The sequence below is a fragment of the Haemorhous mexicanus genome, chromosome 19, assembly GCF_027477595.1.
Source record: "Haemorhous mexicanus isolate bHaeMex1 chromosome 19, bHaeMex1.pri, whole genome shotgun sequence".
In the NCBI taxonomy this organism is placed as follows: Eukaryota; Metazoa; Chordata; class Aves; order Passeriformes; family Fringillidae; genus Haemorhous; species Haemorhous mexicanus.
Window position 1 is genome coordinate 12728933 of NC_082359.1, and position 22948 is coordinate 12751880.

The window sequence follows — 22948 nt, forward strand, 5'->3', positions numbered from 1 at the left end:
ACAGCAAGGTGCAGGGAAAGCTGTCACCCTTGGCAAGGCCATGTCCCCAGCACTCTGCAGGACACCTCAAGGGCAGCACAGCAGCTCCAGCCTGTCCCTGCAGGAGGAAATGGAGGTGGGAGGTGTTGGAGATGTCAGAGCCCCTCTCTCCTGCTGGCCTTGGGGTGGGGACACAACATCAGAGCCAGAACATTCAGTGCAGCTCATTCACTGCTGGCACTGCAGCACCAAACATCCCCACTGCAGTTGCACCAGGCATTTGTAATTACCTCTGTATAATTACGTTTGTAATTATAAATGTACGTAATTATCAATGATAGCTTGTAATTATTAAGACATTCAGCTCTGCAGAGGTTGGGATGTGCTTCTCTCACCTCGCTGGAGTTGGATTTGCTGGCCCAGGGAAAGTGGAAGAGCAGAGAGGGCAGAGCAGGGCTCACCCTGAGCTCTCTCCTCACACAGTTCCTGCAGGGTTGGTTCTGGCCCATCCTCTGCTCCTCCCTGCACAGAGGCACAGCTCACTCCTCTCCTGCCCCAGGTGCAGAGCACAAAGGCAGCTGCTGGTGTGAGCAGCAGATTTTCCATGGTTTTGACACCCAGGGACTTTTCCTTTCCAGTCTCTGATCCAGAGGAGCTCCCTGTGCTTTCCTGAGGAGAATTCCCTGGGAGTGCTGTCCCTGGAGCACAGCTCAGGGCAGGCACAGTCCAGAGGGAAATTCCAGAGTCCCTTCCTGGCCAGGAGCCTCTCCTGATGCTGACCCTCTGTGCCAGCCTGGATTAGATGAACAAGGCAGTCCAGCACAGTCCAGTCTCAGAAGACCAGAGGAGAAAAGTCATTTTTAGGTAAAGACCCTTGACCTCTCCAAATAATTCTGTTGAAGCACTTGGCTGAATGAATGCAGTTTAAGGGCTGTTTTCTTGCCTGTGTTGTCTGTCCTAAAGTCTTTTTTTTTACTAATTAATGAATTATTTGTGGCTCAGAGACTAAAAACTGGCTGGGAAGACTTGTGAATGTCGATGCAGCAGTCCAAGCACAGGGCCAGAGTTATCTTTAAAAACAAAAGCGTGCTGTTGTGTATCTAAGAGCTTTCTGGGGATTGTTTCTGGTTTTCTGTTGATCCTTTGGGATAATGGTGGTGTATCCTTGTGTTACTGGGAGAAGATTAAAGGCTAGATTAGTGTGGCAAATATTCATGACTTAAGACATTCCTCTTAATGCTGTTAAGCTCCCAAGCTTTACAGCCTGTCTGTCTGTCTGCTGCTGGGGGCTTTGCAGTGCTGTGGTGGGCACATGGCAGCCCTGGGGAGGGGATGCTCTGTCCCATGGCAGGAGGAGCACATGGGGCTCCTTCTCCTTGAGGGATCCTTGAGAGGCTCCCTAGAACTGAGGCCAGACAGTATTAAATGATTAAAGCAGGGATTTATGAAAAGGCCTTCAAAGGAGGCACCTTGGGCAGTGCAAGAGCCCAGCCAGGGCTCCACCCAACATGGACAATGGTCATGAGTTCTCACATTTTGATAACTTTTGGTCCATTTCCATACTGGGTTCAGTGTCCAATTCCAGCTCAGGCTCTGCAGTCCCACCCTCCCAGGCTGCTCTCCTCCATTCCCTGTTTGCACTTTCTGGGCTGATGCAGTGATGTTTGCACTTGGTTCTGGGGCTGGGAAAGGATTGTTCTGTGGGACTGAGGAGAGGGAAAGGATTGTTCTGTGGGACTGGGGAGAGGAAAAGGATTGTTCTGTGGGACTGAGGAGAGGGAAAGGATTGTTCTGTGTGCCTGAGGAGAGGGAAAGGATTGTTCTGTGGGACTGGGGAGAGGGACAGGATTGTTCTGTGGGACTGGGGAGAGGGACAGGATTGTTCTGTGGGACTGAGCTGTGAGGGAAAGGATTGTTCTGTGGGACTGGGGAGAGGTAAAGGATTGTTCTGTGGGACTGGGGAGAGGTAAAGGATTGTTCTGTGGGACTGAGGAGAGGGAAAGGATTGTTCTGTGTGCCTGAGGAGAGGGAAAGGATTGTTCTGTGGGACTGGGGAGAGGGACAGGATTGTTCTGTGGGACTGGGGAGAGGGAAAGGATTGTTCTGTGGGACTGAGGAGAGGGAAAGGATTGTTCTGTGGGACTGGGGAGAGGGACAGGATTGTTCTGTGGGACTGAGGAGAGGAAAAGGATTGTTCTGTGGGACTGGGGAGAGGGACAGGATTGTTCTGTGGGACTGGGGAGAGGGACAGGATTGTTCTGTGGGACTGGGGAGAGGGAAAGGATTGTTCTGTGGGACTGGGGAGAGGGAAAGGATTGTTCTGTGGGACTGGGGAGAGGGAAAGGATTGTTCTGTGGGACTGGGGAGAGGGAAAGGATTGTTCTGTGGGACTGGGGAGAGGGAAAGGATTGTTCTGTGGGACTGGGGCTGGAAAAGGATTGTTCTGTGGGACTGAGCTGTGAGGAGAGCTGCTCACACTTTATCTGGAGTTCAGAGTTATTTACCAATTCAATACAAATCTGGAAAAGATGAAAGCTCAGACTTCAGGCCTGCTGAGGGTTCCTGCAGGAGCAGCTCAGGGATGGATGGGCACCTGCTCTGCTGCTCTGTGCCCCTCTGCAGCTGGGGCAGGCTGAGCTGTCCTGCACGAGGGCTCTGCTCGCTCGGTGCCCTGAGCTTTGTGCACTCCGTGTTGTCACACCTCTGGAATATTTGCATTCCCCAGGAATGCTGAGAAGCCAGCAGGCACAGAAGTTGGCTCCAGCAGTTAGAGCTGATCTGCTGGGTTTTCTCAAACACAGTCCTTAGAAACCTCTGTTTTACCCCACTAAATTTTTTTTGAAAACTTGAAGGATAGGCAATACATGAAATTGAATGAATATGCATGTAATTGTTTCTTTTTCTTTAATTTCATGGAGCCTTAGATCTTAAATTTCAGTCACAGGGATTAGAGCCATGAATCATGAACATTTAGTTTATTTAGTGCTCAGAAAATTACTTTTAAAGCCCATTATTCTGCAAAGGACGTTACATCTGATGCTGCCTGAGTAGTTTCCCCTCTTACTTTTCTCGCCCATCTGCAAATTATTCTGTCAGTTTATAACCCCATTTGAGTGAGCAACTCAGTTGGGGGAAAACAGAGAGGGGGGAAAACCCACCTTAGCTTCTAGCTCAAACATATGTGTTATTTTCACCTAATTAACAGCTTTAACAGAGCAGGTTCCGTGTTTGCAATTAGCTGGGTGCAAGAAGGAGCTGGTACCATCTGCTGGGGTTTCACCACAGAAACAGCTCTTGAGCCCTTCTGGGATAGCAGCTGATGAATGTGGAAAATGTGGATGTTTACATAAACTAACGAGTGCTGGTAATGCACAAGTGGAAGGATCAAATATTTAAGCAAATGCACCTCAGAGGAGAGCACGTGCTTGGAATTGGTGCTGGTGAGAGATCCTTTATCTCAGAGTGGAGATGTCTGTCTGCAGAGGAGCAGCCTGGCTGCAGGGATGCTGCCCCAGCAGAGGCACTGCATCCTGGTGGCAAGGCCAGCAGGAGCAGGCTGGCTTGCATGAGAGACTGCTCCAAAGAAACAGAAACTCGTGGAGCAAGAATGGGACCGACAGGATTTTGATCCCAAGGGGATAAGGAAGGAAGGAGATCCTGCTCTAAGCTCTGCTCCGTGTGTTCTCATTACCAACAAAAGCAGTGATTGAATGGGGAGAAAAAAGTATTCCTGAAGCTTTCCCTAAACACAAACTGTGCTGAGATTGGAATCAGCTTGAACTTCCTTCACGTGCACCTGCTCTGCTGCATCCTGGCAGTGGAACTGCTGCTCCATCAAGGGATCATTGCAGCCAGCCCAAACAACTTGAAGTGTGACATACCAGAGAGCTTGAGCCTGCAGAGCCTACAAGTCTTTGTTCCAAGCTTGTGTCACAGTTGGCTGTCGCTGTGCCACAATAGACAGTGAAGTCCTGGTCTGGGGCCAGTGAAGCAGGAGAAAGTCTCTCATGTGCTCCAACAAGGGCTGGACCAAATTTCAGAGGCAGGCTGTGTCCCTGCCCTGCTGTCCCAAGTCCCTCTGGCTCCCCTGCCCTGCAGCCGTGCTGTGCTCAGAGCAGCCCCAGCTCAGCCACCTCTGGCTCTTGGTGTTGAGCAGCATTTCTTCTCCTGCAGGGCAGGTGACATTCCAGGGGGACCAAGCACTGCCTGTGCCAGGGACCATGAGCAAAGGCATTAACTTCTCTTCCAAAGGCACCAGCACCTTAACATGGCCATGGACTTCACCTGATGCAGGTGTTCTCTCCTCCTCAGTCTGCACATGGTGATGAGAGAGCAGAAACAGGAACTTTTCATTCCAACACAATTCCTCAACTTGATTTTTGTCAGTTAAAATCTCAGCTGATGGGTGGAGGATCTCATCTGGTGAAGCAGAGAACATTTTGGCAGCCCCCATGTCCTGCTTTAGCTGCTCCCCATTTGCTTTCAGCATTCCCTCTCCATAACCAGTAAGGAGGAGAGTGGAGCAGCTGCCCCTGCTGCGTGCTGTGGGTGCTCAGGGGTTGCTGCTGAGCTGGAATTCAGCAGCAGGCTGCAGTGTGAGTGCACACCCACCTTCCCCTCTGGAGCTGTGCCCCTGCCCAACTGCTCCTCTCCAGCAGGAACGCCCCTGCACCGTGCTGGGGAGAGAAGGGGAGCAGCTGCTCTGCACCTGGGACTGCAATCCTGGCACATCTCAAGTGTTGTTTAATAATTTTGCACAGATCAACAGTTTTTGAATAGTGCACACTCCGTTCCGTTCAGCAGGTTTTTAAACTCTCATCGTGCATTCATGGATCAGTGCACCTTCTCTAAGCCTCAGCAATTGTCTGCATTGTTAAACCCAAATGTTAATGTCTGCCATGCTGTCCTTCCCTCTAGTTCAGTGCGTTTCAATGGGGGTTAAATGCTAAAACCACTCTTAAAACTTCAAACGCCCATTCTCATCATCACGGGCCATACCTGGGCTCATCTCCCCCCTCCCTCAATTTCCTGCTTCTCTTCCTCAGCAGTGTTAAACACTGATCCTCAGAGAAAAGCAGCAGAGGCTCCTTCAGTGCAGCAGCTCTGTGCTCCCACTGCTGCTGCCTTGGTGTCCCCACCAGCTCTGTGGAACTGCTGCTCCCCCTCCACAAACCCCTTCCTCACACCAGCCAGGTTTTCTGGTCTCTTGAACACACAGCACTCCAGTCAATTATCTGCTTTTCCAGGCCTGTGCTTTCCTGGATGAAGGATCTTCCTCTCATCCTTGCTCTGACCTCCTGGTTGTTACAGTCAGGCCTGGGTGTAAATCACAGGTTGCACTTTTACCCTGCCAGAAGTGCTCTTAGGACAGCCCTGCCTGGCACACACAGGGATGGTGCTCTGTCTGTGTCTCTGATGTTCTTGCAGCTCACTGCAGCCATGGGGATTATTCTGGGGGCTTTAAACTGGGTCTGTGGCAGGCTGTGTGCTCCTCCAACTCCAAGCAGTTGCCAGGCTGTGCTTCTGTCTCTCATTAGAGACACTCCAAGTCCAGATATGAGTTCTGGATCTCCTGCTTGCTCCTTTAGAATAATAGACTGGGAAGAAAGACTCTTACCAAACGGTAATTTCAAAATAGCCTGGACTTCCCAATGGGTTTGGTTGTGTAGTTTTGGAAATGGCTGCTAACCAGTGAAACTCTGGTGCTGCATCATCCTCCTCCACGATTCCTTTGGGTTGACTTCAGCAGTTTTAAGATCAATCCTTTGGGTAATTAAAACCAGAGCAGATGTATCTGCACATCACCAACCCAAACACAGCCCTGCTCCTGCTGGCAGGGGGAGTGACCATCCTGTCTGTACAGGACACCACGGTGCTGAGGGGGCTGGACAAACCTCCCTGCCTCCATCCCAGCTCCCCCAAACAGCAAGGGCAGGGACACCTCTTGTCTCAGGGTGAAGTGTGGGGTTTAATTCTGGGTGGATGCTGCAGTTAAAGACTCCTTAGGATGAAGAGCATTGGAACTGCTTCAGGCTCACCTTGACATGTCTCATTTTTTACCTTTTCTCCAGTGAAAGCTGGTGGTAGGGAGGGGGAACCCTTCTAATCCTGATTTTAAGTGTAGCTGTTGGACTGCTGTGAGTCGGGCAGGTTGTGTCCTGGTCATTATTATTGAAACATTATTATTGAAACATTATTATTGAAACATTATTATTGATGAAAAACAAACACGTATGGAGCACATGGGATGGGGAATGCTCGACTTAAACTCTGGCTATCGTTTCTAAGTAGGAGAGAAAGCTCAGAATATATCTCAGGGGATTCCTAAAAACAACACTTGTATCTGAAACTACAGCAGCTATTTCAGAGAACAGTACTTGGAGACCTGATTTGCCAATAAAAACAAATTAACAGGAAAAGAATGTTTCAAAAATGACACTTCCAAGATGATTCTGCACATGTGGAAGATTAAAAGGGAATAAAACCTCTTGTTTTATTAGTTTAAATTCCAGCATCATGTCATTTGCCATCCTTTACTCTGTATATTCTTAATCTACCATTTGCCTCAAATTGCTTGCAGGCAATATCTGCAGACCCCAGTGCACAAGATGAGCTGGGGCAGGGGGAGGCAGAGCTATTGTGAGAATTATCTGCATGGAAAAATCCCTGCTGGTGGGAGAGAAGGAGATCTTTGTGAGGCCTGGCACCTTTGACAGGGCTCGGACCCAGCATGGTCTGGGAGGGGCACAGAGGTGCCAGGGCAAGGGCACCCTCAGCACACGGTGCCCCTCACCTGGCTGGGTCCTGGTGGGCTCTGGGAGCCCCACGTGCTCAGTGCCACCTGTACAGGTGGAACTGGAACCTCAGGATCAGCCCAAGGAGCCCCAGCAGGTGACAACAGCACGGGGTGGCACAGGGCACTGGCACTGGCACACACACCTGGAGCATGACAGGGTGTTTGTCACCCAAAAACAGGACAGGATGTTTGTCACCCAAAAACAGGACAGGGTGTTTGTCACCCAAACAGGACAGGATGTTTGTCACCCAAAAACAGGACAGGGTGTTTGTCATCCAAACAGGACAGGGTGTTTGTCACCCAAAAACAGGACTGGGTGTTTGTCATCCAAAAACAGGACAGGGTGTTTGTCACCCAGACAGGACAGGGTGTTTTTCACCCAAAAACAGGACAGGGTGTTTGTCACCCCAACAGGACAGGGTGTTTGTCACCCAGACAAGACAGGGTGTTTGTTATCCAAAAACAGGACAGGGTGTTTGTTATCCAAAAACAGGACTGGGTGTTTGTCACCCAAACAGGACAGGGTGTTTGTCACCCAAACAGGACTGGGTGTTTGTCACCCAAACAGGACAGGGTGTTTGTTATCCAAAAACAGGACAGGGTGTTTGTCACCCAGACAGGACAGGGTGTTTGTCACCCAAAAACAGGACAGGGTGTTTGTCACCCCAACAGGACAGGGTGTTTGTCACCCAGACAGGACAGGGTGTTTGTCACCCAAACAGGACAGGATGTTTGTCATCCAAAACCAGGACAGGGTGTTTGTCACCCAAACAGGACAGGGTGTTTGTCATCCAAAAACAGGACAGGGTGTTTGTCAACCAAACAGGACAGGGTGTTTGTCACCCAAAAACAGAACAGGATGTTTGTCACCAAAAAACAGGACAGGATGTTTGTTATCCAAACAGGACTGGGTGTTTGTCATCCAAAAACAGAACAGGGTGTTTGTCACCCAGACAGGACAGGGTGTTTGTCATCCAAAAACAGAACAGGGTGTTTGTCACCCAAAAACAGAACAGGGTGTTTGTCACCCAAAACCAGGACAGGGTGTTTGTCACCCAAAACCAGGACAGGGTGTTTGTCACCCAAACAGGACAGGATGTTTGTCACTCAAAACCAGGACAGGGTGTTTGTTATCCAAACAGGACAGGGTGTTTGTCACCCAAACAGGACAGGGTGTTTGTCACCTTTGGGCAGAACTGGAATTCAAACAGGACAGTGTATTTGTCACCTTTGGGCAGAGCTGTCATTCAATCGTGGTCAATTAGTTTTAATTTTAAAAGGGTAACAAAATCTAATGAAAAGTTTTGATTTTATCACTCGACACACGGATGTGGGCGAGTCCTGTGCACTTGGATAATTGTCATGCCATGACATAACACACAGCTGCAGCCAAAACAAGAAGCCTGACATTTATTAGACTGACTACTGTCAGGCATAATTCTGAATTTAAATAAACCTAGCATTTCTTATCTGAGAAGGGTTTGGGAATATATTTTGTTTTGTCTCAAGACATGAGGCACATCTTTCTGCCCCTTGCTGTTTAGGGCAGACAGGCAGGGAATGGGAAATGAATGAGAAAAATCAGGGTTACAGCCCTGCAGTCTGCACGCCCATCCCATTGAACTCGGGTATTTTTTAAGACAAGCAGATCTTGACTCCAAGCAAAAACCTCCTCTTGTAAATCCAGCATTTCTGAAGCACTGGTGAAGGCTCTTTTGGCAGCAAGCACCTCTTCTCAAGGGTGAATTTGAACTTCAAGTTTAAATTATCTGGGGACCTGACTGGATAACCAAATGGCTGAGTTTTTCAGCTGCAAAGACTCTGTGTTAGTCCAAATTCTGATCCACATGGTGTCCACCTCAGTTTTCTTTAAATGTGTTGTAAAATCAGCACCATCCCTTTGGGGTTTGGGTCAAAAACTTGCAGGTGGAGAAGTGCCACAGGACAGCTTTGCACCGTGCTTGGTTTCACACTTGCTTTCTCTTAGGCAGTGTTACTTTGCATTAACTAGAATTCATTCCTTTGGGTAGGAGTTTCTCCTTTATAATTCATTATCCGTGTCCATACACAGCTGTGTGTAAATATCAGTGAGAAGTGTTTGCCTGAAGGTGGAAAAGGATGACCTTGGGGATGAGGAGTGGGCTGGGCCCCCTGAGGTGCTGCAGACAGGAGATGGATGTCCCTGTGGCCGGGTCTCTGCTGAGGCAGATTTTGCTCTGCCCTCCCACGCTAGAGTGTGGAGGAAAATGGTTGTGCCCAGCAGGGTTTCAAAAACCTCCTGAATAACAAACAGCCACGAGGACTGTGGCTGTCTTGTCTCCTGTGAGGGCTCCTTGCAGGATGCCCTGCAAGCTGAGGGTGAGGAAGGAGCTTGGGAGCAGAGCTTGCATGCAGAGATGAGCCACGAGCAGGCATCTGTTGTTTTCCTGTCAGTTCACGTTCCCTCTGTTTTACCTGCTCCCCCAAAGGGTGCAGAAACCTTTGTGACCTGAACATCAAATGGTTTCCCAATTACTCCTCCTGAACTGCTATCTTCCTCTGGTCTGGATTAGCCTAAAGTGAGGAGGCTGTCACAGACTGTTCAGGGCAAATTGAGCTTTTTTACAATTACTTGGGGGGATTGGAGCCAACCACCTGCTTCAAAGCCCTGAGAGGTTAATTGCAGCTCTCTTTCTCCTGACCTGCACGTGGAACACACGGTGGCTGGCCTGCTCCCCTGCAAACTGTCTCAAGCAGCACTTTCTGGGGCTGCCAGGCAGCTGACAGTGGATGGTGACAGACTGCTTTAAACAGCCTTGCTCGTGTATTTTACATGAGAGGATGGCATTCTAAACTGCTGCTGATTCTTCTCACTGTGTTAGTGTTTGCAGGAGAGATTTAAGAGCCTTTTCCCTCTTTGTTCCCTCAGAAGCAGCAGCTGAAAGGAATTCTGTGTGGCAGTCACCTGCTCAGGCAGCCCTGCCCCTTGGCAAAGCCCGGCAGCTCTGATGGGAGCAGGCAGCACTGGGACCAGTTCCCAGCAGCATCCCCACCACCTCCGACAGCCAGAGGGTGCCTGGAGGGTTTGGGGGGGACTGGAAAGGAGAGAAAGAGCAGGGGGACATTGCTGCAGGGCCCTGGCCAGAGGTGCAGTCCCCAGGGCTCAAGGGGTGCTCCACTCCCTCTCAGAGCAGTGGCACGGTGCTGCTGCCGTGGAATCACAGCTCCAAGATGGAATCAGCTCTTTGTCCTGGCTCTGCAGTGGGTCACAAGGGAAAAAGGAGTGCTGGATATTTTCTATCCATGCTCAAGGTCCTCAGATGAGCCAAGCCTACTTTCTAGCACCAGCTGTAGTGAGGTGAGTGAAAGAAACTTGGCAGTAATGAAATATGTGTGAGTGAAGCAGAGGCTTCCTCACGAGTTTCAGTCTATCCTGCTTTGCCCTGGGATTCAGCTGGATTTTCCTTTGAATTATCTGGTGTGCTTATACTTAATAGGGTAAACTCAAACTCCAGATAGAGAGCTGAAACAACAGTGGCTCTCTTCAAGCTTTCATATCTGGGCTGGGTTGTTTTCTGGGAGACACACTTGAGTGAATCCTGAGCTCTGAATGCTGCACTGGGTGAACTATAGCATAGTTACATTTCCTGCTTTGTACTTACTTTTTGGTCAGCTTATAAATGACTGAATGTCTGTCTAGACATAAAATCTGTGACATTTGTAAGCCTAGATGTGAAATCCCACCCCAAGGTTCCCCTGATGGGGAGACCCCAAAAAAGGCTGTGACAGAAATGAGAGATGAACAGGACTTTTGGTTTTTTTGGTCTTCAGGCTGTTTATTTTTCTCTCATCAACAGTTCAGCACGCTGTCTACATACCAAACTTAGCCTACAAAGAGAAAGGCACCAAAAAAGTGACAAGCCACACAGGTTCAAGGTCTTTTAAAACTATTTTGTCCAAGTAACTCTTAGAACGTATTTTATTTCTACCTTTCTACCAACAAGTAATTATTTTTCTGATGAACATCTCATTGTGGCTCTTTCTAACCAATCACTCTGTGCTACCAAAACTGCAGAAAATTGAGTAGATGAAGAACAAGAAGGAGATCTCTCAGGTGAAGTGTGATGCTGAAGAAACAATCTTTGAGATCGATGATCACAAGTGGCCAATCTCTCAGAATCACTGGGAGAGATGGAAGCCCAAGCTGAAGTGGTCCCATCTCCTCAATGACCTCATTAATTTTCCTGAGGTCATGGAGAATCAGAGGTTTTCTTGTGGATCATGAACACTGGAGAGTTCCAGGAACTATTTGTTGGCTTGATGTGGCCTTTCTGCAAGTGCTCTCCAACTAATTTCTTGAGGGCACTTAGTTTCTTTGTTCCAGGGGCCACTGGTCCAGCCAGACAGGGTTGTCTGTCTTCCAAGTCAGATTCAGGGTGGTGAGTGCTGCAGTGACCCCTGTTAAAGATCCACTTTTGTTTTTGTTCCCCATTGTGATGACATGTCTCTTCCCCACACTGTGATGGGCTTCTGCACAACGAGGGGATCAATGATTGCTGTCTTTCCTCCTTGCCCTGAAACAATAACTGAGTTCTCACTCTGCAGGCACAACGTACTTCCTCTGATAGCTGAGAGGGAGTTCAGAGGTGCCTTCAAGTTCCAATCTCTGGGCCAAAAGAGGCAGGAAATGACTGTGACATCCACATCAGTGTCCAACATGCCCCTGATTGAAATTGTTTTTTTGCTGCCTGTCAAGTTGCAGACGATCACAGGTTGAGAACGGCCTGTTTGCTTCACCCACGAGGCATGAATGTCCATGTCTTCATTGCCAGGTGAAATCTGCTGATCTCTCACTGGCATGAACTGCTCGCTTGCATGAGATGGCAAAGCAGTGGCCTTGGCTATTGGAGTCTTCTCTGGAATGATCAATGGAGGGCAAATAGGTCGAGCCAAAACTGTCACCTCTTCATTGTGATCTGCTGAAACAATTGGTGGATAAACAATGAGCCTTGAAATGCTGCATCTGTCCTTACCTACTGTAGGCCAGACTGGGGGTAGCACGGTCGGGACGGACGGAGACGAGAGATCTCTGAAGCCAGGTCGTGGAACTTGTGGTTTATTGCAAAGGGCGTGGGTGCAGGGCCCTGCTGGGAGCTGCCAGCTGCAGCTCGGAGCAGGCCCGAGAGAAGAGAAAGGATGAGAGGGTAAGAACGTAAAAGGCAAGAGCTAAGAGCATAGAAAAGTGAGAGTAAGAGCTCAAGAGTAAAAGCAAGAGCAAGAGAACAAGAGCAAAAGCAAGAGAGTGAAGTTCCCGTTACAATACAATAAATCATCTTCTGTGTTGAATATTCTGATTCTCACTAACCAATCTAGTACAGCATACAAATCCTATAGCATTTACATACAGCCTATAAGAATCACTACATTACCATATTGTGCTACATTTTAAACTCTAAAAACTACTCTTCAGACCCCTTCTGCCAAGCTGGCAGGGTCTGCTCTGACCCTTGGACCTGCCTGCTTGCAGAGGGTATTGTTTCATCAAAAGGGGATTACCTTCAGCCAGCCACACCATTGTTTTCCCATTGTTCAGTAACTAAGGGATGTCAAAGCTTGCTTTCATTTCAATCTCGCTTATAGTTTCTATATTCTCAAAATCTTTTGCAAGGCAATCATATTTGTAAGGCTTTCCTCTTTCATCTTCCCCAACAACCTATGATTAAAAAGTCTTGTCTCTCCCGTGGTGTTCCAGTGACCCCCCTGGGTATCACTGCATGACTTTCATTCATTCCAAGTACCAACTTGGAAGCTACCAATTCCCACTGTGCACCCGGGGCAGCAATTCTGGCTCTGGGGAGCCGGCAGCTGGTCCTGCTGAGGGAGTCTCACTGACGTTCCCTGATGGTTGTGTTCCCTGCGGGGTCCCGGGCTGAGCCATCGCCATCCCTTGTGTCGTGGCGCGATGGCGTCTCGCGCTCTTCTTGGATTTTCTTGGAAGAGGCAGAGCTCTTCCATCCACATGCCTTTTGGAGTAACATTCATTCGCGGGGTGTTTTCCTTTCCCGCATCTTTGACAGAGGCCTGGCGCTTCCGTGTTCTTTGTAGGTTCCGGACAGTTCTTTTTTCTGTGTCCATGTTTTCCGTGTTGGAAGCTCGGTTCCCCGGTGAATTCTGTTGAGATCGTGTCTGTGGAGTTGCCTTGTTGAAAAGTTGGGTGAAGCTCTGCGAGCATTCTTGAAAATTCTTTGTTCTGCTCTTGAAGGAGTTTGCTGACCTGTTCTACACAAACGCCTGCCAGGATTTCTGCGATGTGCTGAGGAGTGCCCACCTTGCTGCATGCCTCCATCATTTCAGCCACGGTTGGTAGGCCATGCTCGATGTTAATGACGCGTTTGCACTCTGCATTGGCGTTTCCAAAAGCGAAAGCTTGAACCAGATGTGGCTTCAAGTCTTCATTACTCACTTGTCTGTTCACTGCTTGCGTGAGACGATGGACGAATGAAGTGAAGGGCTCAGAAGGACCTTGCTTTACTTCTGCAAAAAAGCCTTCTGGAATTCCAGCTGGTTCAATTTGCAGAATTGCCTTCCGTGCTGCCTCCTTGATGTCTGCAATCACATCTTGAGGCAACTGTGCTGCCTGATCTTCAGGTCTGTCATGGGGTTCATCTCCTGCCAGCTGAGCCAGTGTGAGAGCTGCGTGTGGCCCTCCTGCATACCTTTTCCTCAGGTGAGCGAGAGCCCTCCGCCATTCCATATCCCACTCCTGGAACTGTAACTCTGGAACAATTACCGAGACAAGACATCTGCAGTCATGAGGTAGCAGGTCGTAAAAATAAAAGGTGATTTTTAATAATTTCTGGAAGTAGACAGAGCCTAAACCATCCTCTTTTACTGCCTGTTTCAAGTCTTTAATTACGTCGTATGTCAGTGGTCTCCACTTGGCAGATACATTTTTTCTGCCTTGTTTTGTTGTCATCAAATGTATTGATGCCATGTCAAAGTCTCCTTCCTTTAATGCTTTTCTTCTAATCTCTGCCCACTTGGTAGAATTTGCCATGTCTCTTGAAGGATCTTTTGTATTATTATTTGAGATGGCTTCTGGAATCCAAGGAAATGAGACAAACTCCCTGTTTGTATTTTGCGGGTTGGTGTGCTGCAAAGATGTTCTGCCTTCAAGTTTCAAGGCTGTATTCAGTCCTTCCCCTTGTGAAAAATGCGTTCACTCTCCTGTGAAAATTAAAAAAGTTAATTAAAGGACAATAAGAGACCATGGAGCAGAAGTTATTATGGCCAGCACTCAGCCAAGAGAACCCAGTTTTCTTTGGGGGTACCCCTTAAATACCTTTTCCTTACATCAGCCTGTTGTATATTCATAGACCCTTATACATATACATAACCTAGTTTACATTTTCCAGGTACTATTTGACGTGGCCCCTCCTCAGATCTGCATTTTTAGAGCGTGTGTGTTTCTTGGCTGTGGTTTTGGCTCCTTCTCCTTATCACCTCCAGTTTGGACCTCGGTCCACACTTTATTCAGTTGGCAGATCTGTACAGGTGTCCTCATCCTGTGTGCATTGCATGTTTTCCCATCCAAGCAGGCATTAAACACAAACAGCTCTTTCTATGTCTAAGCTTAATTAACAATAGAAATAAACCCCATATATTTATGACAAAGTTACTTGAACATCACACATATAAAATCCATTTTAATATTTGTGAAAAACCAATATCACAATATGTATTTATAACACATACTTATGTGTTATATATAGTATACTATAATAGTAATAGTATATATTTATATATATTATCTATTATATACACTATTTTATATATAATATAATATTATCTATTATATATACTATTATATATTATTATATGTATAATATTATTATATAATATAGTATATATTATATATAATATATACTATATATTATATATAGTACATATTATATTATAGTATATATGCTATAGTATATAGTATATATACTATTTCACTACTATGTCTAAGCTTAATTAACAGTAGAAATGCAAACTATATCTTTATAACAAAGTTAAAATCCATACTAAAATGGATTTTATATGTGTGATTTCAACACCACACATATAAAATCCATCTAATATTTGCGAAAAGGCACTATTATAACATGTATCCATAACACCCCTCTGTATGAGGAATTGCTGGGGGCATTTATTGTATTTTATTAGAATTGGTGGGTGCAATAGCAGACTTGGCCAGAGGTGGCGCTGCAGCAGGAGGTTTAACGTCTTGTTGTTCACAAAATGGCGTCAGCGGAAGTACGTAGCATAAATTACGGAAGTTCACAGGGCGCCGCCATTTTTCTGTACGGAATAGGCGTGCAGGGCGCCGCCATTTTGTGGGAAGGGCATATTTGGTGCGCAGCCTCTGAGCTGCACTAATGAGTGTCTGGGGACTCCCGCGGAACGGCTATGGTGAGTGATTGACAGACCGGGAGGCGGGGCCACGGGCGGTGCCGAAATGGCTGCGGGAGGCGCGGGCTCGGGAGAATTGGTGCCGAGCTTGGGTTTGGGAGAAAGCGGGCGGGGAAGGGACACCCAGCGCCGCAGTTATGGGCAGTAAAGAAGCGCTGCTTGTGATCTCTAGGTCTGTGTTGCCACTCCCGGTCAGAGACTCCATCCGCCTTCCCCTTCGTCCGTCCCGAGGGACCCCTGTCCTCCCGCCACCTCCGTGTGCCCCTGGCCCGTCCCTGCCTGCAGCCAAAGCCGTGTTTGTTACTTTTAAAAACAGCCGCGGGCCCCGCTCCGCTCCCCCGGGCCGAAGGGAGCCGCTTTTGCGCTGTTTGCGGTGCCTGCGCGCTTTGCGTACCCGGGGCAGTCCGTGCGGTCGCTGGCTGCGCAGGTTGCGTACCCTGCGCGCTTTCCGCCGTTCCAGGTGGCCGCGCACCGGGGCCGGGCCCGCCCGCTCCCGGGCTGCTCCCGGTATTTCGGCGGTCCCCCGGCTGTGGGGAGCGCATCCGCAGGGCTGGGATGTCCCCTGCCCCTGGGGGAGCCGCGGGGAGTGATCTCCCAGGCTCTGGCGGCGCTGCTGGAGCGGGAGAAGGGGGGCTGCCCCGTCCCGCCGCTCTGGGCCGCACTGGGCTCTCTGTGGGGCACTAATTATCTCATTAGGCTCCTGTGCAGCTTCTGTGCATGGCTTCTGCAGGCTGGAGCCTCACAGACCACCCTGCGTGCTGGAAGTTTTGCTGCTGCTGTGTTGTTAAGGCTAGCAATGTTGTGTGGTGTTAGATTCACAGAATCCCAGAGAAAGGGATCAAAAAGCGCCCCTGGATCTGCGTTTGGAAACTGCTCCTGCACCCAGTGTAAAACACCTTTGAGCTGGGACAGCCGTGGGATGTTCACTGCCCAGTGAGTGCAGGAGAGCTAAGGTGTCTCTTTGTGATCTGGACATTACATTTCCCATTCTCTCTCTGTGATTAACCCTGAAGAACATAAATCGTACCTGCCTTCTCGCCGTCCGTGGGTCTCAGATCCACGTTCTGCTCCAAACCGTTCCACCAGCGTCCAGGGACGCCCAAGTTCTTCTTTCTTCCTTCTCTTCTTTCTTTTCCCTGGGGATTTTCCCTTTCCAGCTCACAGCTGCAGTTCCCTCTGTGTCTTCAGAGGGGTCCCAGCCTCAGCAGTGTCCCCAGCCCGGGGCACCACTCACTGCTGGCTCTTGGCTTCTCCTCGGCCCTGCCAAGGTCGGGGTTGAGGCTCTCCAGACGGTGTTCCGTGCTCAGACTCAGATGTTTATTATTGCTTATCTAGATTACAAGTCCTGAGTTCCACTGCATTCTACTAACAAGCTGCAAAATGGCCAACTATCTTTCTCTACAAGGTCTTTTAAGGCTAAACTATCCAATTAAGAGATGACACCTAAATTATTTTTACTTTTAACCCAATAACTAATCCCTTGTGTCCCGCACTGCGGACTTTTCTGTCCAATTACACACCACCACCCAAACCCATGGAGAAGGAGGAAGAAGAAGGTGAAGAAGAAGGCCCAGCCTCTGCCCCAAAACCTCCATCTTGCTCTATTCTGTAGAATATTAGAATATTGCTAATATCTTAGAATATTGCTATATTCTAAAACCTTAAACTCTAAGTTTTCACCCTGTGATATCACACACTTCTAATCAAACTGCACACCCACAATCCCAGTTCAATTAACCAATTTTTGAAGCCTTCTCCATGGCCTCAGGTCAAGTGTGGTGTTTTCTTGTGGGTCTGTGCCTTTCAGCACAGAAAGTTTCAAATTCTCAGCATCCAGCATTCCAACACCTAGATTGATATTTTTATAGCTACAATTAATGTCCATTTTCAGTTCCCTAATTTAGCACCTTTCTTGCCTGCTGACAAGAACATTTGATGCAGCAAGACGAGAATCTGAAAAATTAGCTGCCGTCTTGTCAGATACTAGTTATTCCCCTGCTCTGGCCTTGATGTTTATCCCTCCCTCTTTGAGTTTTCTTAATTATTTCTGTCTTGTATTAATTCTCACATAACTCCCTAGATGTAAGCTTTATGGTTTAGAATCTCAACTGCTCATTCAATTAATGGGCTTGCTTAATGTGCTTAAACTTTCCAGAGACACTCGTGACACATTATGAGGGAGGGAAAAAAAGATTCCAAGTATGCTCCATCTCATTTGTGGTACTCCTGAGCCTGAAGTCCATTTCAAGCTCTTTATCAGATTATCTAGATTTATTATTTTTATATTCTTGTGTTCATTAAGCATTTATGTGGAGGAGTATTCTCTCCATAAGAGTGACTTCGTTTCCTTTGCCCCATCCCTCATCACCTGGCTTAGCCCCTCTGTAAATGAACAATTGTAGTTTCAGTACATTGAGAAGGATCTGAGAAGCTGACTTGAATGTGGCAAATGTGGAAGGACAGATCTTTTACTTCATATCTGAAAACTGTGTCTTTTTTGAGCAAAACAAAACATCTGCCAGAGATTTTCTCTAATTTTTCTTGGCTCAGTAACCCCTAATCGCTGTTAATATCTGAAAAGGTTTGAGGTAAGTTTGCAGAGAGAGCCCAGCCTGTGTCTCAGCCCATTCCCCCCTGAAGCCTACATGAGTTATCTCAGTAATTCCAGGAAAGCAGAATTGAAACACGGGCTCAGCCAGGCTCCCTCTGTGCCAGAGCCGTGGACAGGTGACACAGAGCAGCCCTGACAGGAGAACAAAGTGCATTCCAGGGACACAGCCACATCTCATCAGCTGTGGGCTTAAAAGATTAAAACCACACTGAAACCATGGACTCTGTGGGAAACCATCTCCTCTCTCTCTTCAAGGCAGAATGCAAACCAGATAGAGATAAAATACATGTACACGTGCAGGTGTGCAGGTATATAACTCAGGTTATAGATGTAAATAAACATGAATATTGTACCTGAATAATATACATGAGTGTTATACATGGCTGGGTGTTTGTGTATCTAAAACTATACTGTTTGTATAGCTAAAACCACACACACACATATTTATAAATGTATTAGAAACCCCTTCCTGACAAAGGACTCCTGTCTTCCAGGATGCAGATTGAATTAGCTGCTACATCATGGTTTCAGATAAATGAGGTCTGTGCTCAGGACCTTGATTTTGTGCCAGAAGATCCCTGGAGCCAAGAGGGCAGATGAGTTGTAGTACACAGCCCACACGCTCGTTTTAGCAGTGATTTCATGGAATGCCATGAAACAACTAGGAATACATTTTGTTAAAACAATTACTGAGAAGTTCTAAAAAATAATGCTTCTGCTGCACTTCTGCTCATGAGCCATAAGGGGATCTTTGTCTTTCAGCATTACAGTGCTGAAGGAAAAGGGAAAAGATTCTGGTTTATGGTTCTGAGTCAGTCTTTTTCTTACTAACATATGGCCCCATTTTTTCCTGGTTCTTTAAGCAAGTTGTAAACATAAACGTTGATGCACATGGAGTTTGATTCACGAAGGGTTTAATTTGCCTAATATAAAAGATTCACACAGGTTATATAACATCATTAAATTATTTTTGTTTGAGTAGTATCCTTTGAGGAAAGCACAACTCTTTCCCTGGGGTCCATTTATCACTGTTTGCTTCTAATTAGAGAACTGGAAATGCAATATGCATGACTTACATTTGCAGTGTTGTCTTAGCACTCATGTATCATCCTCGTTCTTCCCCAGGAACTTTTATTCATTTCCTAATTTTTTATCTTTTTTTCTTTAAGGTTTCTGAGAGCTGTGACTCCATCTTTGTTAACGGCAAGGAGATGAAGAGCAAAGTGGACACGATTGTGAATTTCACCTACCAACATTTCACCACGCAGCTGGAGGTGACGGTCTGGGTGCCGCGGCTGCCGCTGCAGATCGAGATCTCTGACACCGAGCTCAGCCAGATCAAGGGCTGGAGGATCCCTGTCACCTCCAACAAGAGGTATGTCCTCAGCACTGCCCGCTCCTCACACGTGCCCAGGGCTCTGCTTTCGCAGCACAGCCATTTGAAAATGAACTTTTAAAACTTGCCATCAGCTCTGCAGTCTGCCCCAGCCCTCATCGCTGCCTTTATCCTGGTCTGAGCAGTTTAAAAGGCAGAGCTTTGCCTGCAGCATGAATCAATCCCACACAATCTCAGGACAGTGGATCACACCTTCCTGAGGAAAAGCACCTGGACCTCTGCTGTGGGTGTAACACAACCCTGTGTGTGTGTGTGAGACGTTCAGCACTGCCAGACCTCAGTTCCTTCTGCTGGGACAAATAGCAGGGCCAAGGAAGGGGTCAGGTGTCACTGCCTTGGAGCAGGTGACCCAGGTGCCTTCCAACCCAAACCCTGTGTGATTCCATGACTTTGGGTGGTTGTTCAGTCCGTGCAGACCTGGCTGCTGCACTACTCAGCAGCTCTGAATTAAGTAAGGAACAATTCCTACTGCAGACCATGTTCACCCAGGAAAAAGTGGGCAGGGAAAAAGGAGGGCAGAGGCAGTGGGGATTTTGAGCTCTGATCCCTGCTGGATCATTCCCTGCTGGAAGTGCCCATTCTGTAACAACCATCATTTGCAGGAGGAAGAACTTCCAGGATCGCTCCTGTGTTGGTGGATTTCAGGTGAAATTGAAAAATATTAGTGGGGAAAAGGCATGACACCAGCTCAGATTTATAACCCAGTGAAAAAGCCCTGCTGGCAGCAGCAAGGGGAGTGCTAAACACTGTGGCAGCTCCAGCTAGAGCTCTGCAGTGCCCAGGAGAACATCTCAGCTACTGAAGAGCCTGAAGAGCCCAGACAGCAGTGGAGAACTACCCAACAGTTCATAGGGCACAAAACCAAGGGAATAGCACACAATTTGCAGGGTAGTCAGATCATGAGCTCCAGAGAAGGGCAGTGACTGACCTCTTGATCGTGTGGGTATTTTTCTGGCTATGACAGAAGAGGTGATGAGAATCTGGCACAAGAGAAGTTGCAGTGTTTGCTTCAGTGACAAAGGCAGGAAGAGCTGTGCTGGCTGAGGGATGAGTGGATTTAAGCTGACTGCTTAAATCCTCACTGAACTTCCCTCTCCTGCCTGTGCTGTCCCAGCCCTGAGGCACAGACCCTGCTGAAAGCAGTGGGATTTTGCTGAGCACACAGCTGCAGGATTAGGCTGTGTTTATTGCAGGAGCAGACATTCAGCCCTGCTTAGCAGTCGTGGGCATTCTCCAGTTAAACCCATTACAGGCAGCGCTGGAAATTTCCCCCCTGGTGTCTCCTCCTGATTTATTTGGCCAGCTGAAATAAAGAGAATGGTCTGAGAGTCTGCTCTGCTTGCAAGCTGGCAGGCTTTGCAGAGTTTTGGTGCAAAGCATTTGCTGCTGCTTGGATTGCACTGGAGCTGCTGGCCCACGTCCTGCAGGCATTTTCCAAAGTGTGGACACTGTGCCATCCCCCTGGAAGGTCCATGCCCACGTGAGCAGCAAAGGTTTCAAGAGGAAACAAATGATCTCTCCTTTTATTGACCATTCATGGGGATGTTTTAACTTTGCAGGGCTATTCTGAATCAGTAGTTCAGAGCCAGCATTAGTTGTGCTCACGCTGACATTTACTTTGCACATAAGGTTTTTACATTTCCTTTATTTTTAGATTTGGATGGTTTTTACCTGAGATTTAGTGGCTTTTCATTTTGGCTCTTTTTTATTATTATGACTTTTCTCTTTACTTTTTAATCTGCTTATACCTCCACCTCCTATGTGTTTCCCAAAATCCTAAGCATGGGGGAGTTTTTATGAGTTTTTAGGTGATAAGCTGAAGCACTCAAGACATTTGGACTACAGTCAGGAGCTGTAGGTTTGAGAGTGAGCAGAGTGCTTTTATCTTTGCAAAAACCCCAAATCCAAGCATTTCCCAGCAGGTGAAGCCACAGCATTGTGTTGTTCCAACTTCCCCTTCATGTGAGAGCCAATATTGGCAATTTGCACGAGGTTTTTGATATCTGTCCTTGAAGGAAACTCAAGGATTCTTTCCAAAGTCCCTGACAACAGGCTTAGGCAGCCATAAACTTAGTCCAAAAATCAACTAAAACTGTGTCACTGTTCTGGTCATGGCAGGATTGCAGCATGGCTTCTTCATAGCTCACCTCACCACAAACAAAACAATTTTCCACTTTGCTCCTGTCCTGCAGGGTTGGTGTCCTCACACCACTGCTTGTGTTCTCAGCAGGAACTGAGCATTACTCTAAAGTTATTCATCAACCTACAGCAGGTAAAATGATGGAATATTTTTTAGGGATTGTGCAGGGACACCTCAGCAACCTCCAGAGTTTCTTTCATCTCTCTGGCTGCCCCAGGGCCTCATTCCCACTCCCACAGCGTGGCTGGCTGAGCCAGATGGCAAAAGAGAGCTGGGTTTACAATAATCTTTTCAACGTGTTTATTGGTGCTGTTAGCAAAAGAAACGTTTGTGCATCAGCATAGCTGTTCTTCTTCTGCTATAGCTGCTCTCCTTCAGACCTGAGAGGGTTTATGTGCCCCAGATCACATCTGTTCTTCCCAGTGGTGGCTCTCGAGCCAATAAAATGCCTTGCTGCTCCCTATAACCCTGTCATGTTTGTGAAATTGTAAAATACATGTGATTACAGACATGTTTGCCTCTCTGACTTCTGGAATCATTTCCACAAAGCCATGAAGAAGGCAGGGTCTTTACAAAACTTTTAAAATGCCCCCTGCACAGTTTGAACTGTTGGTTTTTAGCTGGTCTGAACTGCTGCAGGAGCAGGAACTTGTCAGAGAACAGAAAGGAAAGGACAGGCTGCTTTTATGCCAGAAACTGGAAAAAACCCCTGTTCCTCTCCCCTGTGTAAGAGCAGCAATAAAATTTACCAGATCAGCCTGCAAATATATGGCAAATCTTTAATATTATCAGGAGGAGAGCTGGATCTCTGGGGAGTGCTGCTGCAGACAGGAGGAGCCTCCCTGGGCAGGTGAAATTCAGCTCCACCATCAGCTCCTGAGCAGTGCAGGGAAAGTGGTGCCAGAGCCAGCACAGGCTGCACAACCCCCCAGCCTCAGCAAACAGTAGGTGTATATTTAAATTAAAGTCAAATATTAGAGTGTAGAAGAGGTCCAGCCAGACTCTGCTAGTCTAACAAGAACATTTATTTCTATTCCTCATGCATCTACAAAATAATTACCTTCTTCTCGAGGCTCCTGCAGCAGCTCTGTGCACACATATTTACATGGCACGAGTGGCTTCAGCTTGCATTAATAGGAATTGCATGGCTAAAGTCCCACAGAACAAGCTGGAAGTTTAATTTCAGTAAATATTTGCAGCTGGGATAGGACATTGTTTTCAGGAGGCTCCCAACACCACCAGCTCGGGCTTCACTTCAGGCAGAGTTCATTGAGCTCTGCTTTGGTCCTGTCCAGTTCTGGAGACAAAAGCAGGGAAGCTGGCCTGGGTTAAAAGCAGGAGAGAAGAAACTGCTTCAGTTAAACCCTCAGAAGTAAAGCTGGGAAATGAAGTGACACTGGAAACCATTGCATTGGTGGGTAACAGCATCTGCACCAAGCTGGAACACACTGTAAATTTGCTCCTTTGGTTAATTGACTTTAATGTCCTTTGGAGATAAGGCCTTGGAGATTTTTGTTAATAGGTAGGCTGTATTTTCAAGATCTGTGAAAGTACCAAATTACATTTCTTCTTGAACTGTGAGCTGTGAGTGGA

The 22948-nt window shown here is 47.5% G+C and overlaps 1 protein-coding gene across 2 annotated transcripts in view; it reads left to right on the forward strand.

Annotated features, from left to right (window-relative positions):
* The first annotated feature begins 527 nt into the window (after window positions 1–527).
* Window positions 528–22948, forward strand: part of TMEM132B (transmembrane protein 132B) — a 31908-nt gene continuing 9487 nt past the window's right edge. The window contains exons 1-2 of one of the 2 annotated variants that reach the window (XM_059863597.1): window positions 528–843; window positions 18989–19194. In XM_059863597.1, the coding sequence (XP_059719580.1) occupies window positions 19031–19194 (164 nt within the window). In that variant the 5' untranslated portion in view covers window positions 528–843; window positions 18989–19030. Of the gene's footprint in view, window positions 844–15079; window positions 15209–18988; window positions 19195–22948 lie in introns of those variants that run through there. The other variant, XM_059863596.1, reaches the window with a different exon arrangement.